This window comes from Molothrus ater, chromosome 1 (genome assembly GCF_012460135.2).
Source record: "Molothrus ater isolate BHLD 08-10-18 breed brown headed cowbird chromosome 1, BPBGC_Mater_1.1, whole genome shotgun sequence".
NCBI lineage: Eukaryota > Metazoa > Chordata > Aves > Passeriformes > Icteridae > Molothrus > Molothrus ater.
The window spans coordinates 118,779,136-118,799,252 of NC_050478.2; the positions used below are offsets into that span (position 1 = coordinate 118,779,136).

The 20,117-nt window shown below is 35.3% G+C and overlaps 1 protein-coding gene across 1 annotated transcript in view; it reads left to right on the top strand.

The window, feature by feature from the left end:
* The window catches only part of CSPP1 (centrosome and spindle pole associated protein 1), a 63,765-nt gene that overhangs the window by 3,288 nt on the left and 40,360 nt on the right, over positions 1-20,117 (top strand). Inside the window, 8 exon segments of the mRNA XM_036401757.2 lie at positions 1,507-1,610; positions 2,160-2,256; positions 6,371-6,471; positions 7,161-7,184; positions 9,621-9,701; positions 12,591-12,692; positions 16,361-16,567; positions 16,569-16,807. Coding sequence (XP_036257650.1) covers positions 1,509-1,610; positions 2,160-2,256; positions 6,371-6,471; positions 7,161-7,184; positions 9,621-9,701; positions 12,591-12,692; positions 16,361-16,567; positions 16,569-16,807 — 953 coding nt within the window. The 5' untranslated portion in view covers positions 1,507-1,508.

Consider the following 20,117-nt stretch of genomic DNA (forward strand, 5'->3'; position numbering starts at 1 on the left):
AAATAGACTGCAAAGACTCCTTTCCTTATGCTAGCTCTCAGAATAGGTTTGGTACCATTCCTATACAGTGATTTGGAAACAGTGCTGGAGTTTTTAAATGCTGTTGTAAATAGAGATAGGAAATATAGATCTTACTGTCAGTGAGTTTTTGGAAAGGCTTCTCTCAGTGCCTCCTACATGTGGTAATTTTCCTCTTGATGACTGTGCAGCACTGGGTAGGTGATGAGACCAACTTATATATTTTTTTATTATGACATTGTTTCACCCTTTCAGAACAATTTTTTTCATTATTGTTATGTAACATAATAGGCTAAATAAAATTTACCATGCCTGGAAACTTATCCTCTTTCAGATTTCTTTTATCCTTTATCAGTGTGCAAAACTAATGAGATTAAAGATTTAGGACAAATCAGATGGGGGGATTTATTTTCGGCATTGATTGTCCTGTATTACCACTAGGAATTGTAAATGGGTTGGCCTAGTTCTGCCTCCTTTGTAACAATATTATAATTTTATATTATGAATCAAAAAAGAGAAAAAGTTTAAAGGAGTACATTCTAAGGAATACATCAAGCAAATGTATTCTGTAAATTAATTTAGCATGCAGTTACTTCACCTTATCTTATAGAATTTGTGCATTTTTTATTTCCCTTTTGTTTCTACTGAGAATTTATCCCAGTCTCTCTGAACACATTATTTTTATGTTTACCTGTGGGCCACCTTATTATTCTTGAGGTGGTGTTTTGGGGTTTTTTTGTTGCTGTTGTTTTTAAGTTCTTCAATCCTCTTCCTGAAACTGTTTTCTAATATACCTTTATCACTGGCCTCTTGATTACTTCATACAGTCACATAAAGATACTGAATTAGCCTCAAAAAAAACTGCTGTCTTAATTTAGATCCTGGATACGATGGGATTTTTCAGGAACCTGCATAAGCAATCCTTTTGCTTAAGCTGCATGGAGTGATTTGAGGTTCATAATTTTCTTAGCAATTTCTTCTCATGATAGTAAGTTAAGCACAGAATTAATTGTGGGATTTGGTCCTTATTTTAGACTGTGCATGTATTTTGCACTTTTTGTACATTTTTCTAATGATTCCTTCATCCTTCATCCCATGTTTACTTTTCTGTGTTTTCTAATTTTGATTTTCGAGCTCACTAGGAGTAAGCTTGTGCTAGTGTGTGGTGAAGGGTCATTGGTAGACTTGCAGTTAAAACAACCAACCCCAAATATTTCAACCATGTTAGGGAAAAAAGATTAGAGAAGTATCTTCAGTCTTGTCATCTGGAATCTCTGAATTTTCTCTCTGGTGAAACATCAAGTAGCTCCTCCATGGATGGGTTTCCCAAGTCAATTGTTTTGTTGACCCAGCAAATATCTTAAGGCTCGTCGTTCTGAGGGAGAAATTTGATTATTTTTAACTGCTGTCTTAAGCAACAATAATTGAGCTTTAAATTTTTGAGGCTCTCATGTAAATGCCACATTCTACATCTTTTCTGTAACCTAGAAATGATGGCAGATGATTTAGAAAAATTTATTGAAGACCAGAAGGCCAAGTTGGCACAAGATAAGGCAGAACTTGAAAATGGTCCACCTTACATGGAAATGAGGGTAAGAGTATTAAAAAGCTTTCCTGAATTTAAATACTTCTGTTGCCAAAGTCTTGACTGAAGCTTGTTTTTACTGTGCTCTTAAAACTGTATTTGTTGTTAAAGAATGTATTAAAGATTTATCTATTCAAAGTAATTTCCTACTTGAGTACTTTGTATCTTTATGTGGATTTTTAAAAACCTGTTTTCCACCAGGCATACACGGTAAGATTTGTGTTTTGTGAGAAAAGTTTTGTACATGGCTTTTATAACTCCTTCACCCCTCCCTAGGGAAGCTGATTAGCAGGGCCTCTGCCCACTCCAGAGCTTGGATGTTGGAGTGGGAATGGAAGGTATAAACATCCTCAACATTTCTGTTCCAAATACTATGAAATATAAAAGGCAAATAACAAAAAAAAAAGTTCTTATCATAGTAATTTTAATGTGTCAATCCAGCATTACTGTCAACCTGTCTGTTCTCCAATGCTAATAATTACATTACAAATGTTGTTCATTTATGTGATATTTCCTCTACTTTGTGATGCAGTAAGGCATTTTGTTTTGTTTTCAGAATAAGGAATCAGAGAAGCTTTCTGAAACTAGCAAGATGTTAATCTCCATGGCTAAAGAAAATATACCTCCAAATAGTCAACAGAACTATCCTTCAGGTATAGTAGTATATTTTTTTAATTATGTCTTGTATAGTTAAGTAGCATTTAATTACCTTTGACAATTTTTAGAAGAGTATTACTGCTTTGTGTCTTTAATCATTAGGATGATCATTGTAATTCAAGTGCATAATAATTCTTCAGTCTTCCAAAAGTCTTGGCGTTGTATGGGATTTTTTTGTAGTTAGGATTTTTTTTTTAAATTTTTTTTGGGCAGGAAATATGCCAAAAGCTGTCTTGTTCTTGCAAGGTAGGGCCATTAAAAATACCCCAAATTAAGGAAAAAAAAAAAAAAAAAGAAGAACAACCCAAAAAACTTGCTTGCCAGTCCTTGATAGGTGTCCTTTCCTCTTGTATTTGGGTGGAGCAAAATCTTTGAAATTCCATTTTTCATCTGGACTTTACTGCAAAAGAGTACATTCCAGGGAAGCAGGGCCTCTTTCTTTCAGCCTCTTAGGAGTCCTAGTCCAACTTGGCTAAGATGCACACAGCTGAACTAATTTTTCTTTTAAATAGTGTCTTTCAGGCAGTTTAAACTGTTCCTATTGCTTTTGTAATTTTGTTACAATGTAGTTATTCCTTGTGCAAGGAATAAACAAGTACTTAATTTTGATTGAAATCTTAACCAGGTGAAGATTAGTTAGATTTATTTTGATGTGGCTACCAGCTTAATTTCTGTTTTCTTTATATATTGTCCTTTTTCTTCTTTTCTCTGTGTTCTTTGGGCCATTTGATTGGAAATGTGTGATAGTGTTCTTTTCTTCATTTTTCTTGCTTGTCTTCTGTAGACGCTGCTGTTTTTTCTAGCTACACTTGTGTAGCTCAGGTTTGTCCTGAGAATTTAGAGCTTTTCTGCGCCCTATTTCTTGTTGATAATTAACTCTTTCATGTGTGGACACTTTGGGCTATTACCTCATTAATTTTCATACTGTGCCTACTGTAATTCTGGTGTAATTCTGCAGCTTCCAGTGGGATGGAGCTTGAGCTTGTCAATCTGTGGGTCCGAACTGGTCTTAGCTGCATAAATAAAACCATGGTTTTTATAGGGATGTTGTATAAATAGAACTTCCAGCCATCAGCAAGGCAAGCTCCTCAAAGACCTTTAGAGGAAAACTTCACTTAAAAGTACTTGAAATGATAATTGAATATTCCTTGCCTCCAGAAGTGATAATGGATAAACTTGGTTAGAGGGCAGCATTTGAAAAGGTATCTATCGCATATTTTTGGCAGTTTTATTTGGTTCAGCAGGTTATTCCTGGTGTTGGTAATTCTTTTCTTGACTGAGGAAACATATGATACAGACAACAGAACACAAAAGGTAGTATCCCACTGGCTGTGGCAGACAGTAAAGCTTTATTAATATTAAAATAGTTTTATTTCTTGTTGGAGAGCTATAATTGCATGTCATGTTGTGTTTGTTATTGTGAATTTGACCTAACTGTTGACACTTGAATATACTAAGACAATGAAGTATTACAGATGAGGGGCATTCAGGTGATCTTAAATGAAAAGAAAAGTAGGAGTTGCCATGTTGTGGTTTAATTCCAACTGGCAACTGAGCACAGCCACTCGCTCACTCTGCACCAGCAGGGTGGGGGCAGAGAACTGAAAGAGTGAAAGTGAAAAAACTCATGGGCTGAAATAAAACCAGTTTAATAATTGAAAAAAGAAAGTAATGAAAAGGAAAATAACAAAGAGAAAGATGTAGAATTCAAGAAGGACAGGTGATGCAAATGTGAAACAATTGCTCACCACCAACTGGTGCCCCGGTCATTGAGCAGCAGATCCCACCAACCTCCCTCCTAGTCTTGCATGATGCCATATGGAATGGAATATCCCTGTGCTCTGGGGTCAGCTGTCCCAGCCATGTCCCCTCCCAACTCCTTGTGTGTCCCCAGTCCCCTCCTTGGTAGGTGAGAAGCAGGAAGTGTGAGTGAGTAGTAACTGAAATATCCCTGTGTTATCAACACTGCTTCCTGCACAAATCCAAACCACAGCCCCATACCAGCTACTATGAAGAAAATTAACTACCCCAGGCAAGCCCAGCACTTTCTATAATAATCATTTGGGTGCTGAAAGGGATGGTTGCTGATGTTACTGGCTTGCTCTGCTTTAAAGCACTGTAATTTCCTGTGGATTAAATCAGATAGGACTTGTTCCTTGGTAGTTATGAAGTATATTTTACAGTTTTAGCAGTAATATTGAGGTTCAGACTGAGTAAAGTTGCAGTTATTTCTCAACGTTACATATGTGGAAATGTTTTTGTAAAAATGCATTTAAAATTGTAACATTTAAAACCAATCATTGTCAGTGTGATTATTTGTGGTTAATGGAATGTGAAACGGCAAATAGATGCAACAAATACAGAATAAACAAAAGTAAAAGAAACAATTAAAAAGAAGGCATATCTCTTATTCTGTCAGAAGAATTCAGAAAAAGTTTGCATCAAATTAGGTTGAATGTATGTTAACTGGAGTGATTTTGTTCTGCTAGGCTCTCTCAGAGTAAGTTTTTGAAATGGGTTGTTTTCAAATCCCCCAGATCACTACCCATAATTTTTATCTCAGTGCTTTTCTGGTGGAAAAAGTTCTTTCTACCAAAATTAATTTTAAACCACCTTTTGTTTGAACACTTCACATATTTGAATCAAAGTACTGGATTCTCACTCCTTTTCTCCTTTATTTTTGGTACTGAATTTCAGTGGCATCTATGAAATCACTGAATTAATCTTTCCTCCAACTTGTTAGTTGCTTTTTATCTTTTTCTTGGTTTTCTAGAATTAATTCAATGGTAATTAGGCATAAAATAAAAGGCAAGAGCAAAGCTGAAACAAACTATTTCTTCTTCTGTATTCTATTCTGCTTTATAACTCCTTTTCTGAAGTTTGAAATGGTACATTATTTTTTTTAAATGGAACTCACACTTACCTTATGTGCAAAATTAGGAGAAAAGGAACTTGCAGGTTGGGGAAGAAGTTCCTGTGCAGATTTTGGTTAATGATTGGACTCTGCAGGCTGCTTTAGAATAGCACAGGAGATATTTAATCAGGTATTGGGTCCTTTGGTTCTGAATATCAGGCTGACTCCTGTTTGCCACTTCTTCCCTGTCACACTGTTTTCCTGGCTCATGAGGATAGAACAAATCAGAATGTATCGTGAGCCAGGCCAAACAAACTACCCTGCAATAAATCAGGACTGATCTAATAATAAGTCTTGAATTTCCTCTCTTCCCTTTTACTCCTTGCTACTAATTTTGCATAGATCATGAGATGTAGAAATGCTTTTAGAGAAACAATATGGAATAATAATAGTACACACACTCACTCCCAGTTGTAATCTTTTTCATTAGTTGTGTGATTTTGTGGAATTTACTACTCTGTGGAGAGTGGTGAAAGTGACTGCAGAGATGGGCTGCCAGGATAGGGAATGTTTAATATAAAGTACTTTGAAGTGCATTTTGGGAACAGCAAACATCTTGCATAGCATTATATTTTATTATATTTTACGAGTGCAGCTGCAATGAGACCTGAGCTGCAATGAGTAATCTCAGAAAAGTACTAATGTGTTTTGGGTCTACTGAGGTGGAAAGAAAAATGATTATTATTTTTATCATATGGCAAGATTCTCTTTAGTTATGTAGGAGCAAACAAATTTTTCACATGCTAAACAAACAGCTTGTGCTTTCATTTGGGAAGTATGTTTTCAATTGTGTGGTAAACACAGCTTAACACAGCTTAAAATATCAGAATAATTTAGAAGCTCACTTGTAGAAGGAGATTTCTTTGGAAACTTTGGTACATTGGCAAAAGAAATATGTACAATATTCAAACAAATTCAGCTTATGTTGTTTTTTTTTTTTTGTAATGGGAAGAAAAACTGAAAGGATGAGAGGAAAACTATCCAAATACCAGTCTATTTTTCTGTGCATTTCACCCACCTACTCATACAGAGAAGGTGTTTTTTTTTTTAGCTGTCATTTAATTACTGGTCCTATGGTTAATTCTTTTTTTTAATTCTTTTTTATTGTTTGTGTCTAATAAAAATCCAGACGTTGCTTTTGCTTTGTATTGATGCAGAATAGTAAACAATGATATTTAATGATGCTAAACTTTCAGGTGACTATGGCTTGAGTCTCCCTCTTGGAGAAGAATATGAACGAAAAAAACATAAACTCAAAGAGGAACTTCGGCAAGATTACCGGCGATATCTTTCTCAGGTAAAAGATTTTTTTTGGTTGTCTCTGGTTGCTTGACTTTAGTGAATCTCTTAAAATTATTCTGTCATTTAATTGAATGAAAATTAATATCTGTAGAAAAATTTTTAAGGAGGCATTCATTATGAGCGATGGCTGATTTTGAAGACTTGAGTGAAAGAAATTTCAAAATGTTTTGTTTATGTATTTTAGGCTTCTACAGATCTCATTGCCATGTGACTACATATTATTTAGTATATGACTTTGTATTTCATTTATTTGTTTTTGCTTCTTCCTTTATTTCCTTAAGAATTTAAAGGCTGTTACTTCTTGAAGTACTTATGTATTCTCTGGTCTCTAATTGGGGTAAGAAGTACTTAGTGTGACTCCATTTGACAGGTTCTTTTCAATTTAAGAAAGAAAAACCTTTGATGTTCTGCATAACATGATTTACTAAATGTCACAATAAATTTAAAATTGAAATGATATGTATGAAATATCGTCATCTTGGGAATATTCTGGAGACGCTCTGCATGAATCAGAAAAAATAAGGAACCAAATAATTTCTGTTTTATGAAAATACTATTTACCAGTGTCTTTAGTTCTTAAAATGAATGAAGGGATTTGCTTTAAGAAAGGAAGTGTCTTTTATTAAGTCAAATATTTTTGACTCAAAGACTCCTTTTGAATAGTATCTTTTCCCTGATTTTTAGGGAATTTCACAGGCAAAAAGAAAGGTAGGGTGCCTTTAATATTATTTTCTTTTCCTTAAAATTAGTTGCTTTTTGCTTTGTTTGAAAACTTTATGCTCTTGGAATTTAAAAAATCATTACATTTATTTGTGCTTTGTGCATTTATGCATGCTGTGGTGATTAGCTGTGACTAACAGCATTGCTTGCTTTGTGCAAAATGATTACTTACATACATAATTTTCCATTCATAAGTTTTTAAAACACTTGTTGATTTCCTTTTCCCTATGCAGTTGCCATTGTTGCTGTCTAATGCTGGCTCTACGATAGTTTTTACTTTAGTAGACATTTGCTTCAAGGATTATTAGTTATGTAGGTAGTAAGAGTTTGGGGATTTTTCCTTGGTATACATATTTTATAAAGTTAGAATAAAATAGTAACTTCTATAAATATTAAATATGTCATCACCAGAGTCAGGGCTTTTTTCTTCCCTGTCTGCACTCATCAGTGGTGCTCAGGGGAGCAGTACAACCATTTATTTAGCACCCACTGGCCAGAATGCAAGAATGCAAGCAAACGTTATGAGGAAAAAATAACACCTCTGGTGTTATTTTCACAAGCTTTGTTTCATTAATTTTAATTTAAAAATATTTTTATACTTTTGTGTATCTATAATTCTGAGATTTTGAATGCTGTCCATCCAAATTGTTCAGATTGAGCAACATCAGTGAAGGACCAGGAGGTAATGTGGTAGAAACCCAGTCTGCTGTTTTTTTCTGGGGTTTTGAATAACATGCATATGATACAAATTTTCTATATTAGCATGCTCTAGAATTCTTTAATAGCAATAGCAACTGTCTTCTTAACCTCTAACCAAAATCATCCTTATATAATTCTTGTTTCTTGTTTAATTTAAAACTTCAGATTATTTTCAAAGTTAGAATATCATGTTAAAACTTAATGTTTCATAATTATCACCAAAGCGCCCAAATAATATAATTTTTACATTAACTTCTAGTGTTTTATTCTCAACTGGACTTCATGGCTTACAAGGCCTTTTTGTTTATGTGTTTGGTCTAGTGCATGTTAGCTATATTAAACTGGTAAGGACTGAGGAAGAACTAAGATAGCAATCTAATTTCTTTTTCCCACGTAAAGAAAACTGGTGAAACTTTTAGCAGTTTTCACAGTGATATTTTTTTTTGTTAATAACTTGCTTAGTCTTACTTATGTAGAAAAATGCAGCTTCCATATCAGGCTCTGATTTTGGAAAAGATATTTGCAAGATCAGAGGTATTCTCTAGAGATGTCTTCAAAATGCATGCAAAGAATTTCTTAATAATGAGGATTACAATTGATTTACTTTTTCTAATAGAAATAACTTGGTTTTCCATATAAATCTAGTTGTCTTGGTGCTTGAATATCTTTGCATGATTATTAAATTCCTTAAATCTTTTAATGTCTAGTTTGAAATATCATTTATAAGGATGTGGATTTGTACTGGAGCAGGTAGAGCTCTTACTTCTTGACGTGCCTCTAAGCATTTAGGCCACATTGCAACATAGATAAGGAAAGGAAACAGTGCTGGTGAAATACTTTGATGAAATACTGTATCTCACCATGCCCCTCTTCAGCTCCTGACACACAAATAGATGGCCTTTTTATTAATCAGATTTGTAAAACTTATGATTGACTGGAAATGGCCTGGGTATGCTTTTAATAAAGGAGTGATGTATGACAAATCCTCTAGACCTGGACTCTAACAGCCTGCATCAGCACTGGTATTTGGTTTGAAGAGCTGGTACTTTGACTTGCTGCACCGCCCAGGTCCCAAGCTGCAGCCCAGGGATCTATGTGGAAGAACAACATACTGGTTTTGATGGGAAGTTCTGCTCTGGGAGTGGCTGATTTCCATAAGCAATGACCAGATTTTGTGGTGGGTCATTATCCTGGAAAATTTGGTCACTGCTGATGTGGAAAACACTGTTGAGATAGAGGTGTGTTTCTGTTAGCATGAATTCCATCTGTCCAAATAAGAGGTAGACATATGTTTTCTGCTGTTAGAAAAAGCAATTTCTTATCTTGAGTAAGGAAGTGTCTTGGAAGATTCCTTTTATTTTTGTACAGACGCTTATGCTACAGAAGAACTGAGTGGGGTTTCTTTGAATAAAAATAGGGGTTTTTAATATGGAGACTAACTTACATAATACTGGAAATAGTTTAAAATGGAAGAAGTGACAAACACTTTCAAACTCAAGCTTAAAACTTGACAAACACATTTACTTCCTGCATTCCTTGACTTCACTTCATTTATGTGTTCCAAGAACATCCTACATTTTCAGAATATGAAAGTTGTCTTCAGTCTTTATTTCATCAAATTGCTCAAAGTACTTCAGAAAATACAATACCTAACAACTCATTAATGAATTAAGATTTGGTATTTTAAAATGTATTGAATGTTTCTATATTTTTTGTTTAATGTAGAAAAATTATCTGACTACTGATGAAGTAGATCCATATACTCAGGGATTATCTCTTCCTATTGATGAGCGAAGATCTGCCAAGGTAAATATATGAAGGAAATTAATTAAATGGAGTATAACTTGAAAATGTACCTGGATGTTAAAACTATTACAGAAAAAATATTTCCACTTAAGTTTTTTTGTTTGGTTGGGTTTTTTCTTTTTTTTTCTTACACAAATGAATGTTTTTGGAGGTGGTAAATAGTAATAATTCTCAGAAAAGTCTGTTCCTTCAATTTTTTAAAAAAATTTTGATCCTAGGTTACCTGTATTCATAAGCTTTAAATATTTGGTTTTTATTATGTAGATATAATTGTATACTGATACTAGTTTGAGGTTTGCTACCTCTGATCCACACTTTTATAGCACTTGATCTGTTCAAAACCTCTAGTGATTGCTCTTGAGTTTTGTTCAGTAATCATTATTGCTCTGATCTCCTGCCTGCATGCTGTTGGCCTTATAGTCCCAGTTTCTTTCTTGTGTTTGCTTGTAAATTGATCCATGAAGTTGAATTAGAAGAAACATTGTAATTTATCGACAATTTATTAATATTTTTTTTGGTGACAAATACTACCGTTTGGTTGTTAAGATTGGTCATAGCACTGCAGAGATTCAAGGCAATAAGATAACCTGTGTTGCTGGAGGAGGACCAGACATTTGTGTGGAGAGCTTTTTGGATAATTGGCTAGCTGAGAAAGGCCACTTTGATGTGATAGCGTTGGATAAGGTTAGGGGAAACAAGCTGGAGATTAAGTAGTCAGTGTCCAATCACTGACAAGGGTCATGGTGACCTTTGCTGCAACATGAAGATGGGGGAGAAAATCTTTTGCCAGAAAAATGAAGATAGCTTAGGTAGAATAGCCACAGGAATGTAAACATAGAAACAAAATAATCATTAGAGCATTGAAGTAGGTGTGGTTGATTCATGTGTGTTTTAACCAATAATGAGCTCAGCTTTGCAATATGTATAAGCTTCATTAACACCAATATAAATATGTGTGAGCTATCAATAAACTTTGAGATTTGTTGTTCACGCATATTGTGTGCTGCAGTTCTTCCGCCAATCCCGACACATTTGCGCTTTTGGAAGTTGTGTTGGTTTTTGATTTTGTTCTTAACTTTGTTGCCTTCAAGTTGCACTGTTGGTCAGTGTTTGGGGCTGTGCTGTCACTGCAGTCTGGTGCAAGACTTCTGCTGTGGCATGGGTTGGCCTTGCCCTTGTACTTAAACTTTTGCCCCTCTGGTGCTCTTGCTTTGGCTGTAGGAGGAGCCAGGTAAGAACTCAAAGTGAAAATTACTTTTATGAAAAAGCCCTAAACTCCAAGTTATACAAATGTAAACAGGAGGCAGCAAGAATGAAACACCCAGGAAGAGGGAAAGGACTCCTCAGGGGCAGCAGGCATGGGTTCTGAGTTTATGTTAGCTGCAGGTTCTCATGAACTTTGGATTAACCTTTGCAAGTATGTGTGCTGGAACAGTGAAAAAGAAAGTATGTTTGATTATTCTGTGGAAACTAAAGGTGTATTTGTACTGGAAACATGTCTTACCATTGATAGGCTTATATCAGCTCTGTGCAGGTGTGTTGCACCCTTTTTAGCCATCTATTTGCTGCTCTTGCACAACCTAAAAGCTGCCAGGAGATGTCACACTGTGCCCTGTTAATCAGTTGGCCTCTGGGCAGAATATTGAGAGGTTAACATTTGCATTTTGGTTTGCTTTATTAGGTCAAATGTGCAGTCACATAGCATATTGAATTTTCTGCTGAGTGTTTTGCCATCTGTTAAAGACAGTGCAGCTTTTGTGGCTGTCTGCATGCTTTATATTGTTGCTGTTACAAAACCTATAGAAAACTTTTTTTTTCCTTGGAAAAAACCCCAAAAAAATGAAACAGTTTTGGAGAGGATTAGTCTAATCTGTGAAATTTCTAGCAATCTGGTATTTATGTGGTGGTTGAGATATAAATTATTTTTATTTTAAATTTGTTCATGAGAAAGTAAATTTATGTGTGATGCTCAGATTTTGTAAATACTTTTGCTTTATTATTGGAAAATGCTGCAGTGGAAAAGAGCCTCATTCATAATACTGTAGTATAATTCTCTTTTTCTTTTATATGATTGTTGGAATGAAGTTGTATAAGAGACACCCCATGCTCTAAACAGGGAAATCAAGAAATAATACAAATTAGATTTGCTTTACCTGGAGACTTTTCATATTATATTTCATAATATATTTCATATTATATTATCAGGCTGTTGGTGTACAATTCATGTACATTTTTAGACCTGAGAAAGCTGATTATAAATGTTATCATGTTTGCAAAACCAGCTAGGACGACAAGCATAGATCCTGTTTTTCTTGATTTTCCTTGCATTCTTCACACTTTTGACTTTTTGCAGTCCATTTAACTGCTTGTTTGAATTTGACAGTTCAAATTGGAATTGATACATCTTATGTACACTCAGATGTGTTATCCTGTATTAATTGTGAGGAGGGGAAAGTCACAACTAATGTTAAAGAAAGAAATTGTGTGTTTGAAAATCAGCTGTAAATAAATTCAGATTGGAAATTAGAAGGTGATTCCTAATTGTTGGAGTGAGGCTTTGGTAAACTTTGGAATAGGCTTAACAGGAGGAAACCTACCTGGTTTTAAAGATGGACCTTGATACACAGTAGTGTCTCTGAGGATTAGACTTTGTGCCCAAGAAGCTGACTTCTGCTTACAGATTTCAGATTAAGAGAAAGTGCTATGCCAAGAGAAAATTAACTAAAACCTCAAAGTAATTCAAGCCTTTCTTGTACATCACGAAGAATGTGAAGGGGGGAGGCGGGGCAAACACACAGTTTCCATTTATTCATTTAGTACTGCAGTTCTATGAGGTTAAAAGCTACTAAAAATGCAAAATTATGATGCCCTTTTCAATGCCTATTTTAGGAGAGATTACGGCTTGAAAGAAACAAGGAGTACAATCAATATCTCAGGGATAAAGAAGAATGGAATGAAAGGCTAAGGAAATTAGGGAAGAAAAACAGAGAGGTAATTTAATTTTATAGTTTTATCATTGACTCAGACATACAAAGTCAGATAAAATACACAAATAATGTTGTTCAATTAGGCTGCATTTTTATTAATGCATCTAAGCAAGTCCTGGTTACAACTCACATGGGGCAGTTTCTGGTTCCTGCTTCCATCATGTCTGTCTGGTAGAAGGATGCTTTCATTTGCATTATTCTGAAGCAAATGCTTTCATTATTCTGATGCTTTCTGTGTCTGAAGCAAATCCCTGGGTTGTTTTTGATGATAAAAGTGATATCCAAAAAGCTATCTACTTGAACAAAATACTGAACTCCATGTAGTGTTCCTTAGCTTTTTTTTTGTAGATGCTTTTTTCCTCTGTCATGTAGAAAGCCAGGCAAGTGTAGCAGCCATACAGAATATGGAGCTGTACATTTGTGAATGTACAACACACATACAGACCCTCCTCTGTTGGAAGGGGGAGAAAATCAAAAGAGTGAAAGTGAGAAATAGTATAGATTGAGTTAAAGACAGTTTAATAGGTAAATTAAAAGCTGCTCACACAAGCAAAGCAAAGCACACCAAGGAATTCATTCACTTCCCCTGGGCAGGCAGGTGTTCAGCCATCCTCAGGAGAGCTGGGCTCTGTCACAGGCAGCTGTGACTTGGCAAGACAAATGCCATACTCAGAATGTCCCCCTTCCTTTATGGTGAGCATGACCCCCTAGAGAGTGGAATATCCCTTTGGTCAGTTGGGATCAGCCATCCTGGTTGTGTCCCTTCCCAACTTCTCATGTACCTGCAGCCTCCTTGCAGGTGGGGCAGTGTAAGAAGCAGAAAAGCCCTTGACAGAGTTAGTGCTATTCAGTAGGAATTAAATTATCACTGTCTTATCACCACTGTTTTCAGCACAAATCTAAAACATAGCCTCATACAAGCTACTATGAAGAAATTATTCCCAACCAAACCAAGTGCAACAGCCTGTGGGATTTTTAGGTCTGATTGGCAATGTTGTGAGACTCTATTTTAGTAATCTGGAAGCAATAGATTGATCTGTAAAATCTTCTTAACTTTAAAATTTTGCCTAGAATAGGTAAATTTCCTTTTTAAAATATCTTTGTTTAGTGATGGACTGTAAGAATTTGGGACTCTCATCTAGTGAAAGTTTTTAGAAGATTTAGAAGAAAGGTTTAAGAAGTCCTTCCCCTTCTTTTTAATATGAAAATTCTAAAGTGTACAGTAGTGTGAAAGCTAGGTCATTCTATATAAGACCTTGTGTTTGTACACAAAGCAGCTGGAAGTTTGTCTTCCTTACAACAGTTGGCAAGTGCAAATCCCCCTGTACTTGTAATTTCTGTCTAGAAGAATGTTTCTTGTCTATCTCTGGAAAGATTGTTTTGTCATGAGAAACATCTTTTCCTTCAAGTGCACTTGAGTTTCATATAGTTGAAAACTGTTTTAATTTGTGAAGGCATCTATAAGGCAGCATTCAGGGTTCCTTCAGATGCTGGAATTCAGTATCTCATTCTTACTTCCTTCTTCAAGGTTTGAAGTGCTACACAGCGGTGATCCCTAGGAAATATTGGCAAAAGTGTAGCTTATTTTTGTGCAACTGAATCTAAAAATCTCTAAAATTTTTCTACATGTTTGGGCACTTACATTTCCTAAGCTGACTTACCTAATGAAATCTATCAAAAGTTTTTCTTTTTGCTTTATTTGTCATCCACTTTGACCTTTAAGTTGCATTTTTATTATTCTCGTTAGAAACAATTTTACTATCAGAAAAGAACAAACAGGAAAAAAAATTGTTAGGATTTGTTTGGGTATGCCATCTCTGAGGGGTATTTAACTTGGAGTGAGAGTCAAATTATATATGTGATGTCCAAAATTTGATCCAACAGTTTAGATAGTCATAGGATAAATCCTACTCTGAGTAGTGTTATCTTCACAGTTTAGATTAGGCTGGTCAGGCTTTATTTGGTGGAGTTTTGAAAGGATGGAGAATCCACAGTCCTGGACAACTCATTCCACTGCTTTAAATGCTTGATCTGAACTTCTGTCCCTCTGTATCCCATTGGAATTTTCCTTTGCTGCAACTGTGGCTGTTGGTTGTTTGAAAGCCATGAATACTGGTATCTCTGTAACCACCTTTTACACAGGGACTGCAGTTCCTAGTTCCTACACACCCTCCTTAATCTTTTTCCAGGCTGAATAAACCCAACTCTGTCAGCTTCTCCTTTAACAGGTCAAATACCATCTCAGTAGCCACCCTCTGCACTTTCTCCAGGTTATCAGCAGAGACTGGGCACACTACACCAGAACCTAAATATTAGATAAATACTGAGCAGAGGAGGATCACTTGTGTTGACCTGCACAGATCCTGCAGCCCAGGGTGTGGTTGGCAGTCACCACTGCAAGCATGCTCTGCTGCCTCATGCTCAGCTCCTTGCCCATGATTAACCCAGGCCTTTTCCTGCAGAGCTGCTCTCCTGGTGCATGGCACTGTTCTGTCTCAGATGCAGAGGTTTGCCTTGGCATTTGTTGATTTTCATGAGCTTTTTGTCAGCATGTTTCTCCAGTTTGTCAAGACCCTTCTGAGTGGCAGCCATATCCTCTAGGATATTGATCCTTCTTCCCAGTTTGGTGTCATTTACATCCTTAATTTATTTTTCACTAAATATTGGAAAGTATGACTTAGTGTTGTCTTTATTCTATACTGGAATGAATAGATCAAAGATTAGTACATAGAAATACTACAGGGTTTATGCAAAACCATTGTGGTTTTAAGGATTGTGTATTGAACACTAGTCCAGAGTGTCATAGGGTTGTTTTTTATTTGCTTAACTATCCTGTTGCAGACATGTTTTATGAAAAATCTTTTCATTAAGATCTTTTCTCTTGAAAAGCTGAGAAGCTTCAGAAACGAAATGTAAACAGTAATTATCTGTTGCTGTAAAATGTAACAAGTGCATCTTTGATTGGTTTCATGTAGTAGTTTTTAATTAATAGATAGTTACAGTTTAGCTGTCTCAGACTCTTTAGTCAGTCACAAGATTTTATTTTCATTCCTTTCTATTCCTTGCTAACCTTCTGATGAAATCCTTTATTCTTTTAGTAGAGTTTTAGTATTTAATTTTCTTTTAATACAATATATATCATAAAATAATAAATCAACCTTCTAAAACATAAAGTCAAGATTCTCGTCTCTTCCCTCGTCCTGAGACCCCTGTGAACACCACCACACTATCCTTTCTCATAATGACATTTCCTGAGGAGTAAGAAATAGATTAAGAAATGCTCAGGTTAAAAGGCTGTGCTTGTAGGTAAGAACTATTACAGACTTGCCTGAATCTGGATAGAATGAAGATACCTAGTCTCTTGATGAAGTAAAGTTTGAAGTGTTTTTTTGATTCTTTGCACCTCAAAAACTGAAGGTCAGATTGGAGTTCATAAAAGATCTGTCCAGTATTGATAGCTTTTCTTCTGAAAGACATTAGATAAAAGGAAGACTACATTTTTTCCCAAGAAAAATGAATAAGACCCTAGATGTTAAGCCCTTCTTGAAGTATTTTCCTTGCTCACCTCTTGCCTTTCTTTTGTTTTGGGTTTATTTGAAGAAATACAAAACTAAGGTTTTACTCGATGTGATTTGTTTATATTCAACTCTCAATATTGTTTCCATTAAACAGAATGAGATGCACAGGAATAAAACACCTATTGCTGTTACCAGGCTCCAGCCAGAATTACATGGAGAAGTCCAGCCCTGTAATACAGCTGCAGAACCTCCCAAGAAGGATGCTTTTACTTCCACAGAACGTTGTGAAGAGCTGCTAAATAAGAGATGGCTGGAGGAAGACAGGTACCACAGGTTAGATGATGAGGTTGAATTGAGAAGTTCGACTATTAAATAAAAGATTTGATGAGGATTTGGGTGTTCCCAATCAAAGACATCATGGATTTACTAGCCAATCTGTAATTCCTACTAGGAAGCATCACAGAATTGATGAAGATGGTGATTTTGGTAGAAGATACTACAGAGTGGACTATGATCCTGAGACAAATGCAGAAATGGACCCTAGATTTAGATCTGAAAGCACCTATGACAGAAAAACTCCCCGGGGTTTTTATGCTGAAAGGTATTCTTAAATTCTGTTATTTCTATTCTGCTATTCTGTTTTCTCCTTTATTTCTGTAGTGCTTGCTGATGGCCGTGGTTTACTCACTTTAAATATTAGAGAAGATTCCCATGTGAGAGCAGGATTTTTGTAAGTACTTTTGTACTTACAAAAAGGGCCTTTGCAGTAATGTATAGGAAAAATGTTGAAGAATTGGATCATTTGCTAAGACTATATGTGTAGTAAGAGGCATTTTATATATCACAGCAAACCAAGGATACTACAGAAATTACTCTAGAAGCAGCAGTCCACAATTCATTTTTATGAAGAGTGGTTTGCCAGAAAATGTATTTGAAAGCAAACCCCTGCACTGAGAACCCAATGTTACCTCTGTTTTATTAGTCTGTAATAGTTACAGCAAGTCAGTATTCAGTTCAGATTCCAAAATTGGTTTCAGCTTCAATTTTTGGAATGTGTGACTATGTGTAAAAAATGTAAAAGTCTATTTTTAAAAAATCCTCTTTTTTCCTCCATGTCTTGCTAAATGACAGGCTTTAAACATCTGTGTAATTGAACCAAATCCTGATGGTTTTAATAGGTACTAATCTCTGTAATAATTACACAGTTTGAATAAGAATTTATGAAAGCCCAAACCAAACAAAAGAGGGTGTCTTATATAAATCATTCAGGGGGAAAACAGATACTGAGTACTGTTCAGTATTAAATAGTCTTTACTGTGTTAACTGATACATCAGTTGGGTTACTTTGACATAAATTGTTAATCTTTCTCTTCTAGCTTACTCATTTAAAAGAAAAAAAAAGTATAGCCTTCCTCGTCATCCAGGGTTTGGCATTCTGGCCACCTTTAGGGATTCCATTGCAAGAACTGGTTGCTTTTAAAACCAGATGGCTTGTGGTGTGAAACAGCACCAAACTTGAAATTTGTTTATACAGCTAAATAAAGCAGTAAATTTACTGTAAATAAATTTTCAAATGATATTTTAAAAGTGTTAATTTGTTCCCATTCCAGGTCTTGGGAACATGAGTGTTGTAGTTATTTTTATTTGTGTTAAGCCTGTTACCAGAATTATTTTCCTGCAATTGCTTCAGTGAAGGAACCACCAGTGTTCTTCCTTTGCAAGGCAAAATAAACACTTTTTCTAGAATTAACACTTAACAAAGACAAATTGTACCATTCTCAACAGTGTTGAATATTACTATTATGTTTTGTTGTTAGTGGCTGGTGGATGGTTTAAATGATCTTTTGAGTCGTTGTTTACAGGGATAATTTTCTGGATAGTACGCAAGTTAATAACTGGGGGAGGGGAAATGCTCTTCTACTAGAAAAGTGTCTTCTGAATTCAGTGAACTCCTATTTCTTTTCCAGTTTCAAATGTCAAGAGAGTTAGAATAATTTTTCTCCAAAAATAGCTCTTGATATTCTTTCTCAGCCTTTAAAGAAAGTAATCGTAAAGGAAGTAAGTCTGTGGAAAAAATGAAATGTCTAGAAGTAGTTGGGAGAGGCAGACTCTAATAAAGGTGTTATTGCTAAGTTTCAGACTGTGTGTTCTGGTGTGCTTCTAAAAAGCATGTATTTATTCATTCAGTGTTTCTGAAAAAGACTAGCAAATTGAAACTGCTTAAATAGACAAGAGGAACAAGATTGTCTGTTTTCTGCTGAGATTCAGAGAAGAGACTGCAAACTTCAAAATTTCTTCCATTCTGTAGTGTATTATTGGTAGAAATGAGTAAATGAGGTTTTAGGATAGAGTGGGCTTGTCCTATAGCTTTTCAGAAAGAAAAACAATTAGAAGCTCAACTTTGGTGTCTAACAAAGACAATCAAAATATTTTTGAAACTAACAGCAGTATTTAATTCTGTGTTAGTTAATACTCAGAGGGATGTCCTCTTTTTATTAGGTAGCTGTTTGCCACTGTCTAATGCAGTTGGACACACAGTCTATTATTTAAATAAAAGTAATCATTTGATAATGTTTCAGGGTTTACTTTGTTTTGCAAAGAGTTTATATAGAAGTATATAAATAAAATATCAGCAAGTATGGTGTTTGAACTAACAGTAGACATCAAATTGAATATTAGTAGACTAGTTTTTAGTTATTCCAGAAAACATGGATGGTGCTTATAAATATCTGTGACTAATATATCACCAGGCAACCTATGAGTTATTTGGAGAGACCTCTGAAACTGCTTTATCTCCAGTTTTCTTTTAAAAGACAATAGAGAAGATAGTCTTATCTTTGCTGTTGGCAGCTTTGGTGCATCTTCTTAAAAGAAGCTGCTGGACCATTACCTGAATGCCCTGAACAAGATTGTTTGGGGGTTTTTGTGTATATTTTCTATTAATGAATTATTATTGAAAATTTAATTTTCAGTATTTCTTTATTAAATGTGTTTTTTAATCTAGTACTTCCTTCTCCTTTGAAAGAAGCTCCACTTAACCTCCTATGAAGTAAATTCATTCTCTTCAAGGAGGAACTTATCTGTTAGTGACAGCTCAGCTTCTGAAGAGTTAGCATTTTTTTTCTACATTTCAGGCAAAGTCAACTTTAAACACACTTGATTCATGATCGATGATAAATTCAAAAGGAGGCATATTTTTATTTGCTCTACTGAAGTTCCTAGGTTTTTTATGGGGTTTATTAGTTTGGAGAGGCAGGTATTCATAACAGGGCTTTTCAGAAGGGTTTCTCTTTTGATGGAGGCACAAGGTCTGTGGCATATTTCAACAAACAGAAATGGTGACCGGGAGAAGTGAGAAGAATTGCAAAATGTTTTAGTTCTTAGGAGTGGAATGCTTTAGTCCGTCCCCAGCTGTCAAGTCTGTCCTGTAAGCAGGAGACAGCAGCTTCTTGATTGAATTGGGCCAACATGTCTGGGCCTGCCCTGCTAAGCTGGCTTCTTTTTACAAAAACAGGTTGCCTCTTAAATGTCAAGGTTTGTTTTCTTGCTTCCTCCCTTACATCCTTTCATTACACTGGAGATTTGGCTTTCTATTTCCTGGCTGTGTTTCAGTCTTATGTGACCAGCGTTGTAAGGAGTTGATTGATTGTTGTCATAAAGATGAACTTGATCGTGAAAGATCATTTTATGACAAGAGGATAAATGTTCTTTCATGTTGTTCTGGTGGGTTGTTAAGATGCCAGATCAATGTTTAATAACCTGCTTGCATCCTTTTGCCTTTGATTATTGACTTCTATTTAAATTAGAGATTGACAGAGCTGTGGTTATTTTTATGTAAAAGAATGAGTTTTTTTTCCCTAGTTTTGTTTACCTAGTTTTTGGGGGTTTTTTTTTTGTTTGTTTGTGTAATA